This window comes from Zalophus californianus, chromosome 8 (assembly GCF_009762305.2).
Source record: "Zalophus californianus isolate mZalCal1 chromosome 8, mZalCal1.pri.v2, whole genome shotgun sequence".
Classification (NCBI taxonomy): domain Eukaryota; kingdom Metazoa; phylum Chordata; class Mammalia; order Carnivora; family Otariidae; genus Zalophus; species Zalophus californianus.
The window spans coordinates 40,858,103-40,883,963 of record NC_045602.1 but is presented as its reverse complement, the minus strand read 5'-3'; the positions used below and the strand labels follow the sequence as shown (position 1 = coordinate 40,883,963).

The following is a 25,861-nucleotide window of genomic DNA, read 5'->3' as shown; positions in this document are numbered from 1 at the left end:
TCCTCTTATTTCAGACCCTCTCTCCTGCGAGGCAGATGAGAGATGCCAAAATCACCATGCTCCCTCCTCTCCCAACTCCCTAACCAAACCACAGCCCCTGAAGGGACAGCCCTACATAGGACATGTCTGTCCACTGCCCCCCCCCAAGCCATGCCCATGACAACTAGGTGGACATCCCGTCAGTGACACAGCACCATCAGGCTTATGGCCAAGGAGTACATCTACCCCACAGAATAGACTCAAAAATCATCCACAAGCAGAAAATCTCTAGGCCAAATGCCAAGTGCTTTGTTTTGAGTATTGGTTAAGATTTCAAGAAGGGTAGGAGACAGGAAGAAAGGAAGAACTATTGGAAATTATTACAATTAGCATAGAGTTTCTGACAGCACAGAGACTTGAAGGGACTTTCTTTTCCCCTCTGGAAACAGAGTGAGCCAGATGGATGTCTGCTTTCATATTGTGCTTGCTTCTACTGTCTTTTAAAAAAAGTATCAGTCCACCCCAAAACATGTCTTATCAGCTGCATACTCTTCTCCATCCCTCCAATGACACATACTCACCCCATCTGCACTGTCTTCGGAAAAGTAACAAGCTTACTACTGGACAGTCTACTCCAGTGTTCAAATGCCACCCTTCCTTCCTGCTACCCGCCCCCACCCCGTCCCGCTACCGCCCCCACCCCACCATGTCTCCCCTTCCGCTCTCCCCTTGCCTCCCTACAGTCCTTCTCTCTCCCTTTCTTTCTGGGCTGTGGAAAAAATCGATTAACCTCCCTGTCCAACATTTGCAGCATGCTTCTTTCTCTTTCCTGAGACTTCTTCAGCTGTGGGGAGACCCAGGTCCCGGTTGGGGTATTGTTGCGGGAGCCCATGGGCTGAAGGAGCGGGCAAGGGGGTTCGAGTCCGGCAGATGCCTTTTTTGTCAAAGACAAAGGCCCCCCATCGAGCCTCTCCACTTTCCAGCACTTTCATCCCCCTCAGATCAGAGGGCTGCTCTGCATATGAAAGGCACCGCCCATTATGCGGCTCACATTAGCCCCGCACCACCCCACCAGCCTCCCAGCTCTGTGAACAAAGGGGCTCGCATCTGTTCAGGCGCAGGCCTCACCTTCTGGGGCGGTGGGTTGTCGTGTCTTTTTTCTTAGTTCACTCTTGAGAGCCATTCAGCCCCCTTGTAGTTGGAGAGCAGTAGGGGAAGGTCTTCCTTGTCCTCAGAACATTCCGCCCTGATATTGTTTCGAGCCCCCCTTGAGGATTTCTGGTCCTTGCCTCTCCCACCTCACCTGGGTATCCAGGCAGTGGGGATGTCCTCCTCCAGCTCATTTATTTTCTCCCTTCCAGCGACTCTGTAAAACCCCTCCTCCTTCTCTACCCGAAAGGAGTCTATTCCCATGGAATAGTCTAGACCGGCCCCTCAAAGCAAGATGGTGAGAAATTCTGCTTCTTTTCTTGTCACGTTAATACACGCTGCCTCACACGGGAGGTAAAGCCTCCACACACTTCTTTGGACACTGAGCTCTGCTTTCCAGGGGGCGGGGAGGGAAAGCGCCCTAAGAACTTGGACCTGGGCTCTTCACAGCAAAAGGACTCAAACATGAGGATGACAGAAACCGATCTTCCGTAACATTCCAACCTGCCCTTTGGTAAGTTGTCCTTTTGTAAATGAAGCTGGCTCCTGAGGAGCCTGAGAGCACATAGAGAGACCTGGCAGAACGCACCAGGCCGACCAGGCCTTCCCTCTCTTCTCTGCCTGCCACCCCCTCAACACCCTCCACGCCTCTCCTCTCCTTTTCTCCTCAGTCAGGCCTCCTGCCCACTCTCTCTCCCTTCCACCCAGTCCGCATCCGGCCCTGATGTCAGATGGGCCTCCTGTCACAATCTGAACTGTGCCACCCCATCGCTTCTCGGCCTTTTGGCTCAGATCAAGTGTGAACTGTGCCACCCACCCACCCCCAAAGTCACATGATGAAGCCCTGACCCCCAATATGACTGTATTTGGAGACAGGGCCTCTAAGGAGGTATTAGGGTTAAAGGAGGTCATAAGGGTAGGGCCCTGATCCGATAGGCCTGCAGTCCTTATAAGAAGAGGAAGAGAGGGACACCTGGGTAAGGAGGTATTAGGGTTAAAGGAGGTCATAAGGGTAGGGCCCTGATCCGATAGGCCTGCAGTCCTTATAAGAAGAGGAAGAGAGGGACACCTGGGTGGCTCAGTCAGCTGAGTGTCTGCTTCGGCTCGGATCATGATCCAGGGTCCTGGGATCAAGCCCCACATCGGGCTCCTTGCTTAGTGGGGAGCCTGCTTCTCCCCCTGCCGGCTGCTCCCCCTGCTTGTGCTCTCTCTCTCTCTCTCTCTGACAATAAATAAAATACTTTTTAAAAAATAAATATATAAATAAAAACAGAGGAAGAGACACCAAAGCAACCCCCAGCCTCACCGCACCCCCCCCGACCCCCCCCCACCACACACACACACACTGAGAAAAGGGCACGTGAGGACACAGGAAGGCGACCATCTATCTGCAAGCTGAGAGAGCCTTCACCAGAAACCAAACCTGGGCTCTGATTTTGTACTTTGACCCTCTAGAACTGCAAGAAAACAAATTTCTGCTGCTTACACTCCCCTGTATGTGGTATTCTGGAATGGCAGCCCCAGCTAACTAATACGCCTCCTTCCCCCAAATCCCACACAATGCTGAGGAACAGTAAGAACAAATACCAATCCCTTATCTCCAAGGCCTAGTGAAAGTTACCACCTCTGCTAAGCACTTTGGGAGGATCTCAGCCCCTCCCCAGAAATCTCCATCCTTTCAACTTCTATTGCCCTGAAAGGTCATTTTCCTTTACGTTTTTTAAAGTTCTGACAAGACATACAAGCTTCAAGAACAACAGACGATGAAGAATCATATGAAGAACCAAATTAAAAGCACAATAAAGCTAAGTGACTCACTTAGCCACACTCAGAACTGTTACTGGGGCTAATTAGGCATAAGTGGTAAGCAGTTCATCTAAATGGCTACACACTGTATTACTTCGAGAGTCCAACCCGCTCCTGGATGTTCTCTTATTTTGTATTTTCTCCAATATCCATTATCAGCTCTCTGTCACCGTACAAGGTTTCCCTTGTACGACAAACAAACTCTAGTCCACAGAGAGCCCAGTTCCCAGTCTCGCAGTGTCTCTCTCTTGCTGGCCCCAGGGCCTGGACTAACAGGGCTGCAGTTCTTAGCTAAGAGGCTAACTCCAGCAGCCTGCAGTAGTGACCAGGGTGGCAGCCCTATCCAGCCCACACTCGGCTGCCAGATGCACTGACCTGCAACACTGCTCTGGGAGCTCCCACTTCTCCCTGAAAACCGCTTGGTGTGCACGGAGATTTCCCAGCCTCACACTCAAACCCTCTCCAGCATCGCCCTCCGTCCCGCCCTACGCAAATGCTCATGGAGTCCACCCAGCCTGCCCCCATTTGGCCAGCACAGCCTGTTTGTCCCCGGGTTTGCCTGCCCTGTTGGCCCATTTGAAATATCTCCCTCGGTTTCCTCTGCCTGTCTCAATCCTAGCCTCCCCTGGAAAATCCAGCTCAATATTAAAGTAGCCTGGGGGGCATCTGGGTGGCTCAGTCAGCTGAGCATCCGACTCTTGGTTTTGGCTCAGGTCGTGATCTCGGGGTCATGGGATCGAGCCCTGCGACAGGTTCCACGCTCAGCCCCGTGTCTGTTTGAGACTGCCTCTCCCTCCCTCCAAGGTCCTTGTCAGCCCCTCCTTTTGGGCTGCCCCCCCCTTTCCACCTCACACATTCTTCACCTCTCCCAACCCTCCCTTCCCCCCCTTTCCCTGCTCTGCTGTGGGGTGTGACAGCTCAAAATATAGGTATTCTTGCCTCGAAGGTAGGAAAGAGAAACAAGAGGTCCGGGACGCCTGGGTGGCTCAGTCAGTTAAGCGTCTGCCTTCGGCTCAGGTCGTGATCCCAGGGTCCTGGGATCGAGCCCCGCATCGGGCTCCCAGCTCAGGGAGGAGCCTGCTTCTCCCTCTGCCGCCACTCCCCCAGCTTGTGCTCTCTCTCTCTGATAAATAAATACAAAAGAGAGAGAGAGAGAGAAACAGAGGACAAGGAGAAAGAGAGAAGGAAATAAGCAATAAGCAGAAGAAGGGAGGATCAGTAAATGGATCCTGGTAGCACAAGACTGGAGTTTTCTTCTTGCTTTTCTGGTCTTTTCCTCGGAAATGAAGTGGAAAGGCCAGACAGAAGGGGCTGTATTAGTTTGCTGGGGCTGCCATAACATAGTACCACAGACTGGGTGACTTAAACATCAGAAATGTATTTTCTCTCAGTTCTAGAGGCTGAAAGTCAGAGACTACGGTGTCGGTGGGGTTCATTTCTCCAGAGGCCTCTCCTCATGGCTTATAGGCCGCTGTCTTCTCTCTGTGTCTTCACATGGTCCTCACTCCTTATGTGTCTGTGTCCTAATGTCCTCTTCTTATAAGGACCCCGGTCATATTGAGTTTGAGGCCATCCTGGTGATCTCATTTTAACTTAATTACCTCTTTCAAGACCCTATCTCCAAATAGAGTCACATTCTGAGGTACTTGGGGTTAGGGCTTCAAAATATGAATGGGAGGGGAGACACAATTCAGTCCATGATAGAAACCCAGGGTAGAGCTGCAGAATTTGGGCAAGGTGACAAGAACAGGAGTCCAAAAGGAGGAGCTGAAAAGGACATTGCAAGTTCAAATCCAGGAAGGAAGGCGGGAGCAGCAGGGGAGTGGAGGGAGGGTAGGGCAGGGGCACAGGCAGGTGTCAGGCCCCTGAGCTTGGGTTCAGTCACAGATTGTCTCAAATTCTACAAACATGTTCCCTCTGCCCAGTGCTGGAGGACTTTTGACCCTACAGCATCTCAGAATCACTTCTGGGCCTGGGCTGGGTCTACAACATCAGCGGTCTCATCAGACGGTGTCCAGTTTATGACCATGACCGCTGCAAATGCAAACATGGCTGCCCGGTCCCGGGCAAACTGGGGGCCCCACTGAAGCCCCAGACAGCGCAGAGCATCCCAGAGCTGTCCCCTCCCTGAGAAGTCAGTCAGCAGCACCCCACGAGGATATTCTGTTCAGTGATAAGCAACAGCGCCTACCCAACGTACCTGCCGAGAGCAGAGGCTCGCCTGGAATGGAGTCAGGGACCCCAGGGATGGGGTAAGGCGACCCCTCAGATCTCTCCTGTTGTCATCCACATTTTATGATGCCACAGCCTTTGCTGAGGCTGGCACCAAAGCCCCACTCGCTCCCTTTGAAGGCCTGAATGACCATGAAAGGAAAGGAAGGGCCTCATGGAAGAGTGCGGGGAGGAAAGGCAGCACAAAATGTGTCGGGAGGGATAATGGAGAAGCAGAGAAGACGTGCCATGATGCCCAAGGTGTGACACTATACAACGCCACCAATGTCCCCCTCCAGAGTCCGGGGCAGCCTCCCTCCATCGCTGGGCCACAGAGTACCTCATCCTGCTGAGACTTTGGCTCCTTGCAGGGCCCCAGCAAACAGCTGGTTCGGTCCCACCCAGTTCCTTCCCCTTTCCCTTCCCCCATCTCCTCCAAGCAAGGTAGACTCTGCCTCAGCCACCCCTGCTTGGGAGGTGGACTGTGGAGGAGGGACAGAGGGCTCGCACTCTCCCACCCCTCCTAAAGAGATATGCTGGGACTTATTCCTAGAGTCTAGGGGCGGCCTGGAGCTGATCCACGATGGAAGAACTGGCTGCTGGGGCGTCAAAGAAGCGCTCTGCCCCCAGCCTAATTCACCAGGGAGGAGGCAGGGACATGGAGCAGAAACGAGACCGCAGCATCCCTTGAAGTGCTTCTCTTATGACCCCAAAGGGAGCGGGGGTCAGAATGCCAGCAGCACGTTGTGGTGTCCACGCAAGTGCACAAGAACACCGCCTTTTGTTTAACTTCACTTTGGACTTTAGAGAGGCAGCCCAGAGCCAGGGGATGACGGGATCGCCACCAGCTTTGTCTTTGAGTCCCTAAAATAAGAAACAGAGGACCTAGCCCATGCTGAGTGCTGAAGAAATATGTTCCAAATAAAGACCAGTAGTTTAAAAAAAAAAAAAAAGGAAGAAGACTCAAATCCTGAGCAGGCCTATTCCCAGGTGGAAACATAGAGCTCAAGTCTCTGGAAGCTCGTGAAAATCACAGCCGGCCATAAGGTACACAGTTGATTCAATTTTCCACTTCTGGTCCAAAAATAAGAAAGCAAAAGGGAAGGCCAAGGTGAAGAAATGCCGTGGAAGACCTCCCTGGGTGGGCTAATGGTCCAGCCTGGACTTCCCATGTCTGGAGACAGTGTCCTTCACAAGGGCTATGTTGACGCTCTGTGTGCAAGCAGGCCCGAGGCTGATTCAGGGGCGAGATGTCACAGGCTCCTAGAGCATTTACCCTGACTGCAGCACTTCACCCCGCTATGCATAAGAACATGACACTATCACAGAACAACGGTGCAAAAGAATGTAAAAAAGCATAAGAGTGAAATAAAAACGAAAAGATTGCACATACTGTGTATTTTAACCAGCTGGTCTTAACACAGTTAGAAAGGCTGTATTCACCTCCTTTAAGTAATTAGCACACACTCATGTTGTGTCCCATTACAGCCACAGCATCTACAAGCTCACGGTGTGCCATTGGCCTCACTGGCACGTTCTGCAGCAGCCCGCCCACTGTCCTATAACCACTCGCGAGCCCCTCCTGGGCACCAGGCACTGCGCTAGAAGCCAGGGTACGAGGACCACGAGAGCATGGCATAGCCTTCGGGAAGCTGCGCCTTTGAGGGGCGCCAGGGTGGCTCAGTCGGTTAAGCGTCTCCTTCAGTTCAGGTCATGATCCCAGGGTCCTGGGATTGAGTCGCGCAACATCTTCGTTGTCATCTTTGTCAGGCCCCCTGCTCGGTTGGGAGTCAGCTTCTCCCTCTCCCTCTGCTCCTCCCCACTGCTTGTGCTCTCTCTCTCTCTCTCTCTCTCAAATAAGTAAATAAATAATCTTGGAAAAAAAAGGCTGGACCTCTGAGAAAGGCTAACTGCAGTCATCAGGGCTCCAGCAGAGGCTTCTACAGGAACGCTAAGAACAGTGGAGGGTCAACTCTGGCTTTGGGAATTCTTCACGGAGGAAATAATGTATAAGCTTAATCAGCTAGCCTGAGGAACAGCATGAGGAAGGGTTCCCGGCAGAAGGGACAACGTATGCTGAGGCATAGCTCACTTGTCTTGAAGAGGTCACTATTAAGAGTGTTTGAGCTCACAAACAAATCTGCCTATATTTTAGAAACCACTTCCCTTTTAGGGAGCATATATATATATATATTAAGTTTTATATTATAAATATAAATATATATATATTATATATATATTAAGATTTTATTTATTTATTTGAGAGAGAGCACACATGCACACGAGTTGGAGGGGGGTGGCAGAGGGAAAGGGAGAAGCAGACTCCCAGCTAAGCAGGGAGCCTGACGCCAGGCTCGATCCCAGGACCCTGAGATCATGACCTGAGCCAAAGGCAGACACTTAACCAACTGAGCCACCCAGGTGCCCCAAGAGCTCATATATTTTTTTTCTAGGCCTTTACTTTAAGCCAAACCTACCCAGGAAAAATAAAATGTCAAGATCTCCATCTTCAAGCACATTCCATTTCCATTATGGAAAACGTGAAAAAGTCACCCATCAGTATCATGATCAATTTCAAAGATGAGACCATCTGCTTTTACTGAAATTTATGACTAGGGAGCAGGAACTTCCTCAGCAAGTCAGACTTGTGAATCTGGCAGGTGGCAGCACTGAGAAGCGGAAATGGATTAGAAAACTGGAGTCTATGGGCCGTACCCACACCCTAAAGTCGCCAGGTCTCGGCTGATCTCGGAAGCTAAGCAGGACTGGGCTTGGTTAGTACTTGGATGGGAGAAAACGGGCGACCAGAGAGCCCAGGCCAGCCCTGCTCAGTCTCACCGTGACCCCAAGCCGTCCACCAGGGTTATTCTAACAGGAAACTGACCCCCATGGGGCCTCTGCTCGCTGACCCACCAGCTCTCTTGCCATAGCCTCTGGGAACAGAGACCTGTGGAGAGGCCTGCAAAGTACGACAAAACAATGCACCCCATGCTTTCCTAGGATTGGGCTATCCTGGGCCTGGCCGGTCCACACCCTCCTAAGAATCTGACCTTAAGTACTCAGGAGGCTTTCTCAGACCAGCCAGCACCTCCCCAGCTCATGCCTCTCCTCCATCCATCTGGCCCTTAACAGCCAGAGATGGAGACACACGGACGGCATCCCTTCCAGGAATCTGCCCTGCCAGGGGCTGCCTCCACCACTCTGCCCCGCCTGGACCAGAGCTCCATCCTAGAGCCAATGGTTTCTTCTCTTTGGGAACGGATCCATCGAAAGCGAACTTGCTCCAAAGAAGAAAAATCCCCATCTTCCCAACACACCAAAACTGTGACTCAAGAAATGCACTCTTTCGTAAGACTCAGGAGGTATGTCCACTGGGCCCAAGCCGTTGTTTAAGGTTTCATTTTGTGGGGGGCGGGGGTGGGGGAGGCTTTTCAGCAGAGAGAATGAGTCGTTAGGGTCCTAGGGCAGAGGGCAAGAACTGGCAGTGACACCGGCTGCTGGAAGGGACGGCAGAAGTGACAGGTGAAAAGGCGAATATGAAATATGTTAGTGCCATCTATTGGCAAGAGTAAACAGTACCAGAAACGATTCTGCGCAACAACAATTCAGATCATGAGAACCCTTACGCATCATCTGAAGAGCACTCTGGGGTTGGCACAGGAAGTCCACATCCAACTAACTGCAGTGTCTTGGGATCCAGAGAGCCCAAAGATGCAGGCTTTTTACATGTGGGAAGCAAAGGGCAATCCCAGGCCTCCTGGCCTCTTTCATGTTAGCTTTTGGGTCCTGTGACTCAGACCCCAAACCTAGATATGACTGGGTCCCAAAGACAGACTCCAATGCTGAGAAGACCGGAGCTGTTCCACATTCCCACCCCAGCCCACATGACATCCAGTCCATCACTGGGAAGTGGGCAGGAGAATCCTATGGTCAGCCAGATTTGTGCTGGTCAGCCCCTCAGGGGAAGCCGACAGACAGCACCCCATGCCTGGAGCTTGTGCATAGGTATCTGGTGGTGTGTGACTGTGGAACTGGGATTTAGGAAGATCATTTCTCTAGGGAACTCTTTGAGTCTTTAATGGGGACCCACCTGTGCAGCTGGGAAGGCAGGCAGGGGACTCACAGGTGAGCCCTGCATCACTAAGCCTCTGGCTCCAAGTTCATTTGCTTTCTGCACATAAGGAATGGCAGTGCAACTAATAGTACCAAGCAGGCAGGAACTTGGGGTGAAAGAAGAGGCACTATAACCTGACTGCATCCTGGAGCGGGAAACATGGCATCTGCCCTGAGATAGCCAGATCAAATCCACAGACAGGAAGGAAGCATTATTTCCCTCATGCCAAATCCAGAGAGCTGAGGGGAACCATTAGCTCTCGGGTAGTAGGGGAGATGTGCAAGGGGAGAGAGAAGTAGGGAAAATAATGGAATCATGAGGGATCTAGAACAGAAAGAGGCCTTCAATCATTTACTCCACAGAAGCTGACTGAGCATCCGCCAAGTGCGGACCATGGCGCTGAGTCCTCGGAAAACAGTGAAGAATCCTGCCCTGGAGAACCTGATTACCTGCGTCATAAAGACCTCAAGTTCTGGGGAGCAACAACCAGATTACATCTTATCCTCTTTTTACACAGCACCATGCTCAGCAGGAATTCAATGGATGTGTTGACAAATGAATATAGGAACGGGGGCCTAGGAGGGTAACTCTTAGTGAACTCACACACTGGTTTTCGAAGTTTAGGGTCAGCTGGGCAGGGGAAGTCTATGGATAGAGAGACAAAGAAAGCCATAGATCAAGACATCATTGAAAGCTGCTAAAAGAAGAGATATTAAAAGTCCTCATCACAAGAAGTTTTGTTAACTATGTATGGTGACAGATGTTAACTAGACTTACTGTGGTGACCATTTCACAATGTGTACAAACATCAAATAATTATGTTGTACATCTGGAAATGATGTTACATGTCAATTACATCGCAATAAAAAAAGGCATCACAACAGAGACCAAAAAAGGGTCTTCATAAAACTCAACAATTGCTTCCACTAATAACAACTACTACTTCTGATAAGATTCCTAGTAAAACAGGGACACCTGGGTGGCTCAGTTGGTTAAACGTCTGCCTTCGGCTCAGGTCATGATGGGATCCTGGGATGGAGCTGTGTTGGACTCTCGGCTCAGCAGGGAGTCTGCTTCTCCCTCTGCCTGCCGCTCCCCCTGCTTGTGCTCTCTCTCTTTCTGTCAAATAAATAAAATCTTAAAAAAAAAAATCCCTAGTAAAACAGAAATTCAAGGACATTTCATTCACATCAGAAAGACTAATCAACTACCAGCGTTGCATTTAATGGTGAAATAATAAAGCCATTCTCATTCAAGTTGGGGAAAGAAAGAATGCCCTTTGTTACCACTCCTACTTAATGCTGTTTTAGGTATCCTAACCAACACATGAGGGCAAGAAGAAATGAGACAAACTGCGGACAGGTAAAGACAAAATAATTATTTGTCAATGATGTATCTGGTCACTAAGAAAGCAAGAGGATCAACTACCATTGTTAAAATACACAATTTCAACTCAGTGGTTAAATTAATATATAAAAATCAGGGACGCCTGGGTGGCTCAGTCGGTTAAGCGGCTGCCTTCGGCCTGAGTCATGATCCCAGGGTCCTGGGATCGAGTCCCACATCGGGCTCCTTGCTCAGCAGGGAGCCTGCTTCTCCCTCTCTCTCCCTCTGCTTGTGCTCTCTCTGTCAAATAAATAAAATCTTTAAAAAATATAATATATAAAAATCAGTAACCAGATAGAGAACACATTGAGAAGAGAGTCTTTATACCAGCAAGATTTTTATTAAAAACAATGAGTAAACTTATGACTTGAGCAAAATCTAGATCAAGAATTCTACAAAATAAGAAGACTGAAATACAATCAGATAAATGGAAAGGATGGCATTTTCCCAGATTATTGGGCTTAACATGGGGGAAAATGTCAGTTCTGCCCACACTGACCTAGAAATTAACAAAATCATCATCAAAATGATAAACAAAATCATTAAGGAAATATTTAAATCCAGTCGCTAAGAATGTGACATTAACACAGAAACAGGTAAGCAGATCCACGGAACAAAATGGGAAGTGCAGAGGCAGAGGGAGGGCACTCATGTGCTCGTGGTGCGTGCATCCGTGGGTGTGAGAGAATATGTGTGTGTAATGATATGCTAAAAACAAAGAGCATCACAAGTCAATGGAGAAAAGCTGGCCCAGGACGGTTACACCGGACAGGGCAGCCATCGGCATTTAGAGGCTCCCCAGAGTCGAGCCCTGGCTAGGCACACGGGCAAAGGGTCCAGTGAGGGGACGCATCACAGGCAGCATGGACTCCAAGTGGACCTGCCTCAGACACACGCATCCAGAAACAATCTGGATCACTGCTATTCAACAGAAACAGTGTGAACCACATATCTAATTTGAAGTTTTCTAATAGCCGCATTAAAAAATAAAGAAAAGAAACAGGTGAAATTAATGATATATTTAAATTAACCCAATACATCCAAAGCATTACCATCTCAACAGGTAATCAGTATAAAAAGTTATTCATTCTTTTTTCATACTTAGTTTTCAAAATCTGTCATGTATTTTCCACTCACCTGACATCTCACTTTGGATACTAAATTTGCATCAAAACAGTTGATTTATAGTTCGATTTCATATTATTTATAGTTGAGAAAGGAGATCCACATGCCCAAGGTGTTCCAAACACACTTAAAAGTTTCCCAATAACTGGATCAATTATCAGTTTTTAAATTTTAATTCAAATTATAAAGTTCACTTCCTAAGTCACCCTAGCCACATTTCAAGTGCTGAAAACCCAGCCATACGTGGCCAATGGCTAATGAATTAGACAACAGAAGTCCAGAATCTTTCACTGCAACTCAAATCTCCAAGGTCTCACCCTCACCACCACGCCTTTTAGAGACTCAGAGTCACCATGACCTTTAATACATCTGGAATCAAACCCAAATTCCTCCATCTGTTGGTTATGCAATCATGGGCAAGTTTCTTAAGCACGCTGAGCTTCAGTTTTCTCACCTATAAAATGGGGATGATGCTTGCCCATCTTGTGAATTTCTGAAGATTAAATGTAAAATTACCAATGAGGCCTGGCTCACAGAGGCATTATATGTTAGTTCTCTTCCCCTTATATCTGTATAGTATTTATGAAGTGTTTTCCAATTTACTCTTTTATTGGCTTCCGACAATAGGATGGTAGGGTGCAAGCATTATTAGCCCCATTTAAAGATGAGAAAACCAAGTTCAAAGAAGTTAAGGGAACAGCTCAAAGTCCTACACTGGTGATGGTGCAGGAACTCTAACCCCAGTACATCTGGCTCTGGGTCCATTGCTTCTCCCATTGCCAGCACAGCGTTCCAGCCTCAGCTGTGCCTCAGGCTCCAGCTGCCTCTGCCCTACAGTCCAAGAGGAGGGTGGGGAGCCCTGGAAGTATAGGGCCACGGGACTCCTCCCAGGCGGCCTGCCCTGGCCTCAAGGAAGACTCAGTCTCTCCTCCGCCTCTTCCTGGCAGCTGCTCAGGAGCCTGCAGGGCCTGGCCATCTCCCTGTCTCAGGGCAGACTCAGGACCCCCCCTGACGTCCTTCTTCAGAGCTACAGAGAACAAAGAGGAAGGAACCAACCACTCCTCAAAGGGGCAAAAGAAAAGGACCCAAGCGAATGAGTTAGGCTCAGCTTCTATCAAAATGAATGCAGATGATCTTACTGTTCTCTGGACTTACTGAGAAGGGAGACTACATCAGCCACCACCCCAAAGCCTCTGATGGAATTCTTCAATTCCACACAGCAGTGAGAACTAACGATGGACAACTACACACAGCAACGTCGTGAATCAAGTGGGGAAGGCTAAGCAAAAGAAGCCTAACCCCCTAAGGGGGGCAGATTGGGTAATTCCATTTATGTGAAATTCTAAAACAGTCAAACTAATTTATGCTCAAAGACTTTCAGGAGAGTGGTTATCCTTGGTTAGGGAGTGTGGAGTAGATGGGAGAGGGGCCAGGGGGCTTCTGGGGAGCTGGTGATGTTTTGTTTCCGGCCCCAAGTGCTGGGCACATGACTGTGTTTGTGAAAATTCACGTGCACTTTTGTGTATAGTTATGCTGCAAGAAAACTTTATACTAACTTTCTGGGGTGATGGAAATGTTCAATAACTCAATCCAAGTAGTGGTTATATGGGTATAGGTTTATGTTAAATGTCATTGACCTATTCACTAAGGTTGAATTTTACTGTTTATAAATGAAACATAGGCAGTTACACCCCAAAAAGAGTCTCAGGAACATCATATAATTGTCCCTCCTAAATTTAAACAACTCTAAACTCACTAGCTTAGCCTCAAGGTCTTATAAAAAAAATTTAGTTTATAAATATTAAATACCTACTTGAACCTTAAGGTGTCACAAAATCAAATGACACTCTAGTATATAACTATAGTGCTCTAAAATGTTTCTTAAATATATTTATTATCTTAATAGATGGTGCTACACACCTTCCTTCAAGGATACCTTGCTTGGGGTACCTGGCTGGTACAGTTGGTGAAGCGCTCGACTCTTGGTTTCCACTCAGGTCATGATCTCATGGGTCATGGGCATGACCTCATGGGTCATGGGATCGAATCCCGTGACTGGCTACCTGCTCAGCACAGAGTCTGCTTGAGATTCTCTCTCCCTCCGCCCCTCCCACTTGTGCATGCTCTCTCTCTCTCTCCCCCAAATAAATAAATCTTTTAAAAAAAAACAAAGATACCTTGCTTAAGATAATATTTTACTTCCAAGCCTTTTCCCTTCCCAATTGGAAGTATGAAAGAAGGCTTAGCTCAGGCAAAAATGCTCACAGATTTCAAGCTTGTAAGGTCAAAATCAATGAGCCTTTAAATCAAAGCACTTGCCTTTTAGAAAACATTGTATTAAATGCAGACATTGAAAACATTAGACTATTGACTCTTTGGGTTTCCAAAATAATGCAAGAAAACTCCCCCAAGAGATCAATAGGACAATTACTGGTCCCTTAATTTGTCTATAAATCTCAATGTGCTAAACAAATACTGTATTTTAGCACCTGAGTGTTTATTGATATAGAATCTTAGCCAGGTAAATTAAATTCCCTACAAATTTTACTATCAACTCAGGAACACTATTTTTAGGCTCTTGAATGTCCTTAAGTTCTTTAAGTAACTGCCCCAGTTCAGCCTTTCAATATCTGCTAAGGCCTAGAGTGTTGACTTTTATTCTGAGGTCCAACCTCCCAAGGCCAACCACTGAGAATATCTGCAAAACAAGAATACTTATTTCAATATAGTCAATAATAGTAACAACTTTGTATGGTCACAGATGTTAACCATACTTACTGTGGCGAACTTTTCATAGTGTATATAATTGTCAAATCACTATGTTGTACACCTGAAACTAATGTAATATTATATGAATTATACTTCGATCAAAAATTTTTTTAAATGGGGTGCCTGGGTGGCTCAGTTGTTAAGCGTCTACCTTCAGCTCAAGTCATAATCCCAGGGTCCTGGGATCGAGCCCTGCATCAGGCTCACTGCTCAGCAGGAAGCCTGCTTCTCCCTCCCCCGCTCCCCCTGCTTGTGTTCCCTCTCTCCCTATATCTCTCTCTGTCAAATAAATATAAAAAAGTTTTTTAAGTAAAATCTACTTATTTCATATTGTGAAATTCCCATTGGCCCCCAGAGGCACCTAATGCACTTTAAAACATTAACAAATTTTCGGTGCCTGGGTGGCTCAGATGGTTAAGCGTCTGCCTTCGGCTCAGGTCATGATCCCAGGGTCCTGGGATCGAGTCCTGCATCGGGCTCCCTGCTCCTTGGGAGCCTGCTTCTCCCTCTGCCTCTCTCTCTCTCTCTCTCTCTCTCTCTGTCCCTCATGAATAAATAAATAAAATCTTTAAAAAAAATAAAACATTAACAAATTTCACCAAACCGATTAAACAATGGCACATTAATAAAGTGTCACTTGTCTTACGAGAAATGAAGAACTTCTAGAACATGAACCTAAATTCTAGTGTCCTGAGGGAGGGGCTATAAAGTATGGAAAAGAGGAACATAACTCTTGCAAAGAGTTTGCCTTGCAAAGGAATTTCCTGGGGGGAGTGTTCTGAAGAGGAACAGCAGTGATCCCAAAGGGACCACGGTGACCTAAAACAGCCCTGGCCAGCATCATTTTCAAACCAGGCCATACCCTGTGACAGTCAGTCTGACATTCACATTGTCCACATCCTCTCAATGCAGCTTGTTAATGAATGGCCTAAGTTAAAACAAGTGACAAAGGTATGCCAGTACTTGTTGGGATGACAAGAGAAAAAAACCTTTTCTCTCTCAGTAATACACATGTAAGTGATATAACTGACTCTTAGGCTTATTTTTTCATCAGAATAACATTCTTTTTTTTAAAGATTTTTATTTATTTATTTGACAGAGAAAGAGCACAAGCAGGAGGAGCAGCAGGCAGAGGGAGAGGGAGAAGCAGAGTCCCGGCTGAGCACAAAGCCCAACACAGGACTCGATCCCAGGACCCTGGGATCATGACCTGAGCTGAACGCAGACCCTTAACTGACCAAGCCACCCAGGTTCCCCCAGAATAACATTCTTGAGCAAAGACAATTTTTGGATAAACTATGCTTCTGGTCCACCTCCTAGATTATAATTCAGTGGATTCACACACAATCAAAGCCCAAGTCCTTCACGCAAAGAGGGTCTTACCTGTGAAAAATTCAGCCCATTTAGTGGATGGCACTGCTCTTCCACCTTTTCCACGGCCCCAGTCTGCTTCCTCAGCCGCTCGGCCTCCTGGGCAAGGTACAGGTCTAAGACAGGCACCCCACGGGACTTAACATCCACTTCCGTCAGGGAGTTGACCATGAGCATCACCCAGATGGGCCTCTTCCGTTCCCAGTTCCCCGCAATGGCATTGAAGAGGTAGTCGGCATAGAGACCTTTGCCACGCTGGTCTGGGGTCATCCACGAGGGCATCATGAGCTTGACGTACTCCAGGTGGCGCTTAAGGCGGCAGTAGATGTCCCGGGGGAGCACGTCCTGGAGGTTCTCTCCCTGTGGCAGCATCTGACAGCTAGTAAGGGCTGAGACCGTGTAGGGGTCGGTGAGGTCCAGCTCGAAGTACACAATGCTACTCTGTTGAAAAGCCTCCTTGGAGTTGTCCGGGATGAAGTCCCACACCCGAGTGTATGGAACATGGATCGTGCCAAAGAAGTAAGACGGCGGGTTTCGCTTTATGGTCCACAAGAAGGAATTCAATTCACTTTGCTGAAAGGAACAGAAAGGACACTAAGTCACTATATGGACGGTCAGAAACCCAGCAGGAGAAAACGAATTACAGAGATGAGTCACACAGCAGGAGAAAAATGATCAGAGTCAGATTTAGACTTCTGAGTCTAGGTACATTCACCTGCCAGCAGCAGGAGTCCTCGAGGCAGCATTTTCCCCCTTTTCCACCAAAATGCTGATTGAAGTCGAAAAAGCAATAGCCGTCCTTGAGTTTGCCCTAGCAATGAACTGGGCCGGAGGTAAGGCAGGGAATCTCAAGAGGCTCCACAGCCATACCTGGTACAGATAAGGGGACACCTGAAAAGACCACTGGTACCTCCCAGGCAGGAGACTGATGGTGTCTGCGGCTTTGGATCTCAAACCCAACATTCCCAAAAGCCGTGGCTCTCAATGGCTGCACATTCTCTCCCAGCAGCTACAGGCTTAGAAGCGGTGAGCATCCACCCGAGGCCAAGCCACGGTGCCCTCAGTGTCTCAGTCTCGACAGTGGGCATTTATGACATGTCTGTTTATTAAGAGACCCCGTATAAAAACATGCACAGGGCAGCCCTCCAGGACTTCGAGTCTCAAAGTCAGATAGACTCATGAGGTGAACCATGTGTCAAGCAACCCAGAAATGTGAAAATCCAGGTTTACAGAAAAGACATTTCTTTACAAAAAAAGCTTTAATTTCAGCAGCCTTTTAAGTAACATGCTTTCCTGGATTGCAGAGTTTCAACTTACCATCAGCTCTCATTATTGTCATCGTCATGTTCTATAAAAACACTGAACTACCGAATAATGAACTGCTGCTCCTAGGAGAAATACAAGGGTTAGGTTCCTACAAGCCTCCGGTCACAACATTTTCATTCTCAGATCAATGCATAGCCCTGTTTTGTATGTGCTTCCGTTGAAAAGCACCTTATTGAATACATGTCGTTGATTCATGAACACTGAACTCATGGCCAACAGCATTACAACTCATGCCTGAACGAAGCTCATCTAACACATCCATTTTCTCCCTAAGGCATGTCACAGCCTCCTTGTGCTTAGGAACACGAGATGGTCTCTGTGCTTGGTTATTTTAAACAGTGAGATCACCCACAAGAAGCATAAAATGCAAAAAACGTAGCATTCAGTAGACCACCAAAAGGACACTTGTTCACCTGTTACTTGTTGAGAGCTGAAACACAGCACAGCATCAATTTATTCGACCTCAGCTGGGAGTGTGTGCATCGGGCAACTCAAATTTTCCCCAGCTCTGGGAATGGCTGCACATGACCACGAAAGTGCCACAAGCATAGGGGTTACAAATCAATTTTAGCATGCAGGCCAATTCACAAATATGAAATCTACAAATAATGAGGATCAGCCGTATTTGCATTTGTGTGTTAATGGTTTAAGTAAGCAGCATCTACCTATTTTCAAATGAAATGTTACACAGAATCTCACGATCTAAGGCAAAAGCTGGTTGATGCAGGGGCCCCATTCTCACAGCCTTCAACCTTCTCTTCTCCTCCTGCCCCCTGGCCACCTTCCACAAAAACACCTTCTGACCACTCAGAGGAGGGCAGAGAACACAAGGGTTGGGCATGAGGTAATGGTGGGGGAAGGTGGGCAGCAAATAGGCTCACAGCTCTGGATAAACACTATTGGCTAAAGCAGCCTGAGCCAGTGCTGGCCACCTGGGAGCAGGCCTAGTGTTCCAGAACAAGCTTTTAAAAAGCAACTACAAATCTTGAGTTTAAATAAAACATTCCAATTGGAGGGGTGCCTGGGTGGCTCAGTCGGTTAAGCGTCTGCCTTCAACTCAGGTCATGATCCCAGGGTCCTGGGATGGAGCCCCACATCGGGCTCCCTGCTCAGCAGGGAATCTGCTTCTCCCTCTACCCCTCCCCACTGCACGTGATCTCCCCCCCATAAATAAATAAAGTCTTAAAAAAAAAATTCTCTCTCCCTCTGCCACTCCCTCCCAGCTCACACATTCTCTCTCTCAAAAAAAAAAAAAAAAAAATCCAATTGGAATGTGTTTTGCCTCCATTTTCTTAAATGCCTTGCAAGCCAAACAGAACATATCTCACTAGCCCCCAGCCTGTGACCTTGTTTTTTTCTTTTTAAGTATTTAACTTACAGTTCTGCTCACACACACCTTTTCAAGACTGCACTAATTGGTAACAAGAGCCTAAATTCTGCTTCTGTCTCAGCTACCTCCCTGAGATTTTTAAAAGCCACTTCATTTCTCTCTACCTCAGATTCCTCATCTTTAAAAGTTAGGTAACAATATCTGTCATAGGTTATGGGAGTAAACAAACTAGACAGGTAATTGTTAAATGAATGAAAAATGAAAGAAAGAATGTATTTTTAAAACTTATTAATGATTGAATTGATATTAAGGGATGAATCAAATCCAGGGTCTCCAGCCAGCCCTCAGGCACCCTCTTACGGAGTAATGACTGTCTCCAGGGTTATTTAAATACATCAAAAAGCCAAACTGAAACTCTATCCAAAACAATGGCTGCCAAGGTTAATTAAGCAGTCAAATGCCTCACTGTTTGTTAGAATTAAATCAAGCCAGTAGAAAAACACTGGTTAACTAGATGCTAATCAAATCAAAAGCCAAGACTGACAGTTATGCTTTGGTTCATTTAAGATGGGTCACAAAATGATTACCTATAAAGGCAATTGGTTTGGTAGAGTGGTCTTCTAGGCAGACGTTTATTTTGGTTTATTTGTTCATTTTATGGGGAAGTTGCTAACTGAAGGGCCCTGGATGGTGATATGACTGGGCACCGCTGACCTATAGAGGGATCTGCTCACACAAGCTCCTCACAGTCTAGCAAAGGACTTCTACACAGTTTCCAAATGGGAGACAGAGCAAAGAGCTACAATGCTATTATTAAACCCGTGAGTACCCTAACTCATTGTCATCTATCAGGAGACTATGATATTAAATATATTCCCAGGAAAATCCAACCCATACTACAGGGTCATGGTTGGGGTTGGGGGAAAGGCAGAGTGGGAGGGGTGGTTTCATTTCACTTTGGTTTTGGTTTGTTTCTTCCCCCAATACCCTTAATCTCCCTAAAGTCTCATCCTACCTCAAAATACTTACACTTCTCTTTATTTTTTTTAAGATTTATTTATTTATTTATATAAGAGAGAGGGAGAGAGCACAAGCAGGGTCAGGGGAAGAGGGAGAGAGAGAAGCAGTCTCCCCACTGAGCGGGGAGCCCAACGCGGGGCTCGATCTCAGGACCCCAGGATCATGACCTGAGCCGAAGACAGAGGCTTAACTGAATGAGCCACCCAGGTGCCCCTTTAACTTCTCTTTAAACAAAATCTGTTCAACTATATGTATCCATTTTTATTAATTATTTATTGCTGCCTTTTTCAATTAGTCTAGAAATGGAGTTGTTGGGGCGCCTGGGTGGCTCAGTCATTAAGTGGCTGCCTTCGGCTCAGGTCATGATCCCAGGGTCCTGGGATCGAGTCCCACATCGGGCTCACTGCTCCTTGGGGAGCCTGCTTCTCCCTCGCCCACTCCCCCTGCCTGTGTCCCCTCTCTCACTGTCTCTGCCAAATAAATAAATAAAATCTTTTTTAAAAAAAATAGAAATGCAGTTGTTGTACAATCTTTTTGCTGAAAACTGCTCATATTAAAAAAAAAAAAAAGACTCACGTTCTGGCATCCAGCCACACAGTAACAATAATGACGCTAAGAATAATAATGGTCACTGTGCACCAGGGACAATCCAAGCATTGCACATGAATGCTCCTACTACATGTGTTCAACGTGCATTTACCCCACAATTATCTATGCAGCAAAAAGTCTTTATTTCCTTTATGTGTCAGGCACTGTTGTAGGCAGGAGATGCTGGGGTATTCTAGGGCACTAGAAATACAACAGAGAATGAAAAACAGGTCCCTGCCTCAGGTATGTCAGTGATATCTGTTGTGGAGAAGATGAAAGCAGGAAAGGGAACAGGGAATACGGGTGCAGGAGATATTCAGCCTTAAATAAGGTGATCAGAAAATCACGGAATGTCTGGTAGGAGATTTAGGCCTTGCTGTGAAGGGAGGTGAAAGGGCAAAGCAGGGGGATGTCTGAGAGAAGAGCATTTCCTCCAGGAGGAGGGAACAGCAGTGCAAAAACCCTGGTTCTAGGTTCTAGGAAGGTTCTAGCAAGGATGTCATCATAACTACAGCAGGATGAGAGAAGAGCAAAGCAGGGGGAAAGGTCAGAGAGGTGAGCAAGGCCAGGCCACGCTGGAGCTAGGGCAGGTTTCTGTGAGAGGAACAATAGGAGCCGACCTAACGCGTAAACAGGATCACTCTGGTGGCCGTGAGAAGTAGACTATGGAGGCATGAGGACAGACACGAGAAAGTCAGTTAGGACATTACCAAAAGTATCCAAGAGAGAGAACACAGTGTTAGTGACAGAACTGAGATGTGATGGATATATTCTGGAAGCTAGAACTAATAGGACTTGCCAAGGAATTGGTTAATTAAAAGGCTGAATTTGCCATCAACCGAGAGAGGAGAGACGGGGTGGAGCAGGAGCAGAGGGAAAGGTCAGAAGTCTGGCTTGGGCCCTGCTGAGTCGAGATATCAAGCAAACAACCAAGTGGGGAGGTTGAGCTAGGAGGTGGATGCAGCAGTCTGGACTTTCAGAGAGGCCTGGGCCAGAGATAAACACGAGGTACTGTCACCATTTAGACGTTATTTAAAGTCATGGGACTGAGTAAGATTTCCGAGGGACTATGTGTAAATTGGGGGGGAAAAAGTCTAGAAATAATCTAACCTTGCAAAGTCAAGGGAAAGAAGAGCAGGCAGCAAAAGAGAATGAGAGAAGTGACCATCGAGGTTGCTGAGAAAATCGAAAGAGTAGGAAGCCAACTGAAGACAGCGCTTCAAGGAGGAGAATGTAAGCAAGGGGTTCAGTGTGGCTGATGGGCAAAATGAGACAAGGATTTGAGAACTGGCCTCTTGAGGGAGCAATACTGAGGACACTGGGGACCTAAACAAGGAGAATTTTGGTAGCATGATGGGGTGAAAGCCTGCCAGGCACCCCTCATTCAGGAGAGAATCAGAAAAAAGGCAGTTGAGAAGATACACAACTAATTAAGATGCTGGCCATTTCCACATGCAGAAATGGAAACCTTGAAAGGATTAAGATGTTACCCAAGGTCCCCTAGCTGCTGAGTGAATTCGAAGCCAGGCAGGCTGAGCACTGGGTTTAAAACACCACAATATTCAACCTTAACACGCAACAGGCTATACTCATGATTCAGCATCCTATCTCTTTCCGTGAATACGCTAGTAAGTACACGGTGGCTCAGGAGCACTTCCTGACTCCGAATCTGAAAAGGCTCTGTCCAGGTCCCCTTCCCTAGCCCCATGGCCTCCCCAAATAAATCCACACCAACATTTTTTTTAAGATTTTATTTATTTATTTATTTACTTGAGAGAATGAGCCAGAGGGTGGGGAGGAGGCAGAAGGAAAGGAAAAGAGAGAAGCTCAAGCCGACTCCACGCTGAGCGTGGAACCTGACACAGGGCTTGATCTCACAACCCTGAGATCATGACCTGAGCCAAACTCAAGAGTTGGACGCTTAACTGACTGAGCCACCCAGGCACCCGCACACCATTTTTAAATCCTCAGATTGTCACCTTTTCCCACTCTGTCTTTTCAAAATAACACAATCTGGGGGGCTTTCCCACTTTTTTAAGGCAGGGGTTTTGAAGTGTTTTTAAAGAAACGTTCCTCATCTTATAGAGCTTCTTCAGTAAATGGAGCTCTGCTCTGACCAAGGGGGTACCCTCTGTCCCACGCGGCACCAGCAACCCCATCTGCCGGCCTCTGATGGCGCCCTCCCAGGCACGCCTTGGGTAGAGCATGAGGGGAAAGAAACGTCTTCAGGGCTTCGGATCCGGGAGCTCTCCCCATGCCTTTGCCCACCAGCAAGCCCCCAGGCCGCTGCTCAGGTCCGAGGGGTGCAACTGCCCCTGCCACCCTTATACTCAGGGGTGGGGCTGGTTTGTCTCCACAAAAGGAAAAGAACAAAATTGTTCTACTACCCCATTTCAGTGTAACTGTGGCCACCACGTGCTACTAGTTGAAGCCATGTGTTTTAACATTTGACTGAAGAGTGGGCGCCTGGATGGCTCAATGGGTTAAGTGTCTGCCTTCAGCTCAGGTCATGATCCCGGGGTCCTGGGATCGAGCCCGGCGTCGGGCTCCCTGCTCGGCGGGGAGCCTGCTTCTCCCTCTGCCTGCGGCTCCCCCTGCTTGTGTGCTCTCTCTCTGTGTCAAATAAATAAATAAAATCTTAAAAAAAGAAAAAACCACATGACTGAACAGAATAAAAACTTAACACCATAAACACGTCCCTTCTGAACCTTGCTGCAACTGCCCTGAAAGAAAAAGACTCGCCATGGATGACAGACGCTGGATGACAGACGCAAGAAGCTACAAGTTCTGTCGACTGAATCACTGGCAATTTTAACACACACATCTGTAATCCATGCAATGAAACAAAGGAGCACAATGACAACTTGTGCAATGCAGGCTAAGTCCCTTAGCGGCTGCACCCCTCAGCTCCTCCCATCCCAGCCTCCTGGGGCCTGTGATAATGGCACTTTTCCAAAAGTACTCTTCAGCACACCAGCTAGGATGATACCAAAGTGAGTTGGCTTTAGTTGACACTCTTCATTCACAAATATTTATTGAGCATCTACTGCGGCCAGGGACTCTTCTAAGCACTGGGGAGGCAGCAGCAAGCCAAACAGACAAAAATTCCTACCCTTATGAAGATTACATGGAGGGGCGGGAGGGGGGAGGGAAGCAGAAGCAAACAAATTTTTATCAGTTAAGTGCTCCAGGAAAAAAATAAAGCAGGAAAGGCAGATAGGAGGGCAGGTGGGTCAGGGGGTTGACATAATCTTTAATAGATAATCAAGAAAGGTTTCTTTCAAAGAGTTTGAGCAAAGACCAGATGGAAGTATAGAAGCAAGCATGTGGGTATTTGGGGGAAGAAATAGCACATGTGAAAGAACAGAGGCAGGAATAATAAAGAATCCTTATTGAGTTCTGTTTGAGTGTAGATAAGGAAGAGACAACCTGCGTGGTGCTCAGCGCAAAGCCTGCAGGTTCTGCAGACAGACCAGCTCGGAAGAGCTCTCTGTAATGATTAACGAAAGTTGAACACAAAACCAGCTCTCAAGCCCCAGAATGCTACCCAGTAAGCCGCTGCACTGGATTGGAGGCTGGATTCCGGAGCTTTACAATCTCAAGACCCCAACCTCCTGGGGCACCCACCCACAGTCCTGCCACTGACTGACCTGACCTCGGCAGGGGATAAGACAGTTTGCCCACAGAACAGAACAGAGATTTTCACAAAATGTGGTCCAGGGACCTGAGGCTGTCCCCAAAACCCTTCCGAGCGGTCTGTAGAGTCCGAACTATTTCAGTAATAATACTAAGATATTTTCCTCTTAATGCTCTCATTCTCTCATAAGTGTATACAAATAGACTTTTCTAGAGGCTACAGGTGTGGCATAATATCACTGCTATGACAATTAATGGCATGTGTCCTTATGTATTCTTGTGTTTTACTAATATTTCCATTAACCCACATACATAAAGGCTCTTCGGAGTCCTCAATACTTTCTTAGAACACAGACGGGTCCTGAGACCAAAAAGTTTGAGAACTAGAGAGTAAAAAGGCCATGAAGACAGGTTCAAGAATCAAGAGAAACAAAGACGTTATCAAGACTCACTGGTCACACTATAATTACGAGTGGGTTTTCAACAGTGAAAAACGTTTGCTTTCATAGGAAAGGATGGATTTCTGCTTTGTGGAACAAGAGCGCAGCTGCCGTACGGTTCCTCTCCGGCGTCTGTGCCTCCCGCCTTCCTAGAGGGAGAGCCTCCGCGTGTCCGTAGCCCAGGACGCGTTAGGGAGCTCAGTGTGACTCCCCGCTAAACCCCGTGGGCCAGGAAGGCTCAATTAGGTCACCCTCTCCTTCGCTGTGGTTAGGACGATGAATAAAATTACCACTAGTCAGGGTGACGGGGCCCACGACGCTGCGCAGGTGTCACCGAAGGTGGGCAGATCTAGTGTTCGAGGGTGCACAAGCTACCCAAAGGACGGGCCTAGGATCACCCTCCCCAGCTCCAGAGATCCGGAGATCAGACCCACCAACACAAACACAAAATTCAAGCTCCAAGGAGCTCGGAAGAGAAGAACTTGAGAACGACAGAAAATTCCGAGCGTAAGAAAACTGATCAGGAGAAGGAAATCTCGATAGGCCAGTCTCGGAGGCGCAAGACCTGTCCTGTTTCCGCTCGGCTTCTGCTCCTGGAGGGCTGGGTGGACCGGGACAGGTCACCGGGACTCCCTCGCCTGAGTTCCCCTCACCTGCAAAACGCTGATGCGAATATCTAGGGAAGCGCGTGTGCGTGAACGCGAGGCTGTCAGATGTGGTTACTTCGCGAATGCGCTCTGTCACCTGGGGCACAAAGGTCCCTCTCTGAGCCTCAGTTTCCCAGATCGGTAAAACAAGGGGAATGGCTTCAGCTCCCCCAAATCCCTTCTAACTCGGGTATTGAATATATGAAGGTTAAGTCAAGCAGCTGCAGGGCGCTTTTACCATCTCGATAAAAGCAGGAGAAATTAAACGCTAGGCAAGAGAGGGCAGAACAAACTTCCAAAGTAAATGTGCCCAAGTCCCTGCACTGCTCGGTCGTCGAAGACTCATCCGCCCGACGTCCCCTGAAGCCCGCAAAGCAGGCTGGAGAGACCCTGGAGACCCCGCCGGGACTCACTACCTTCTGCTGCCCTGCCCAGTAGCGAGGGCTGGGGACAGGTCTCATTCGGCCGGGGGGCTGCGCCCCCCGCCAGAAAGGGGAACCCGGGGCCGCGGCGGGACGCACGGATCCGAGGGCGCGGTGCTTCGCAGGCCTGGGACGGTAACCACCCCCGCGAGGAGCGGAGAAGCCGCCTCGCCCGCGCCAGACGCGCGCCTTACCTGGGGCTTGAGCTCGCAGTTGGCGGAGGCAGACGCGCCGCGCAGCGGCGCTGCGCCGGGGGGCAGGAGGCAGAGGGTCGGCAGCAGGAACCAGCTCCAGGGACTCATCCTCCCCACCGCGGCTCGGAGCCCCGGGAGGCGGGGGTTGGGGGGGGGAAGTAAGGCAGCAGTGACCGCACAGCCCGGCTAGCCGGCGGCCGCGGAGTTGCGGACTAGCGGGGCGCTCGCCATGGCGCGCGGGGGTCGGGGGCCCGGGGGTGGGGGGCGCTGGCCGGCAGCCCCGCGCCTGGCGTCGCCTCCCCCTGCAGCTCGCTCGGCCGCCCGCGGGCGGGGCTGGGGCGAGCCGGG

The 25,861-nt window shown here is 48.3% G+C and overlaps 1 protein-coding gene across 1 annotated transcript in view; it reads right to left on the bottom strand.

Annotated features, from left to right (window-relative positions):
* Positions 1–25,621, bottom strand: part of TRABD2A (TraB domain containing 2A) — a 51,691-nt gene extending 26,070 nt beyond the window's left edge. Inside the window, exons 1-2 of the mRNA XM_027623107.2 lie at positions 25,514–25,621; positions 15,923–16,483 (exon numbers count right to left, since the gene is read on the bottom strand). Coding sequence (XP_027478908.2) covers positions 15,923–16,483; positions 25,514–25,621 — 669 coding nt within the window. The remainder of the gene's footprint in view (positions 1–15,922; positions 16,484–25,513) is intronic.
* Between the last annotated feature and the right edge of the window lie 240 nt (positions 25,622–25,861).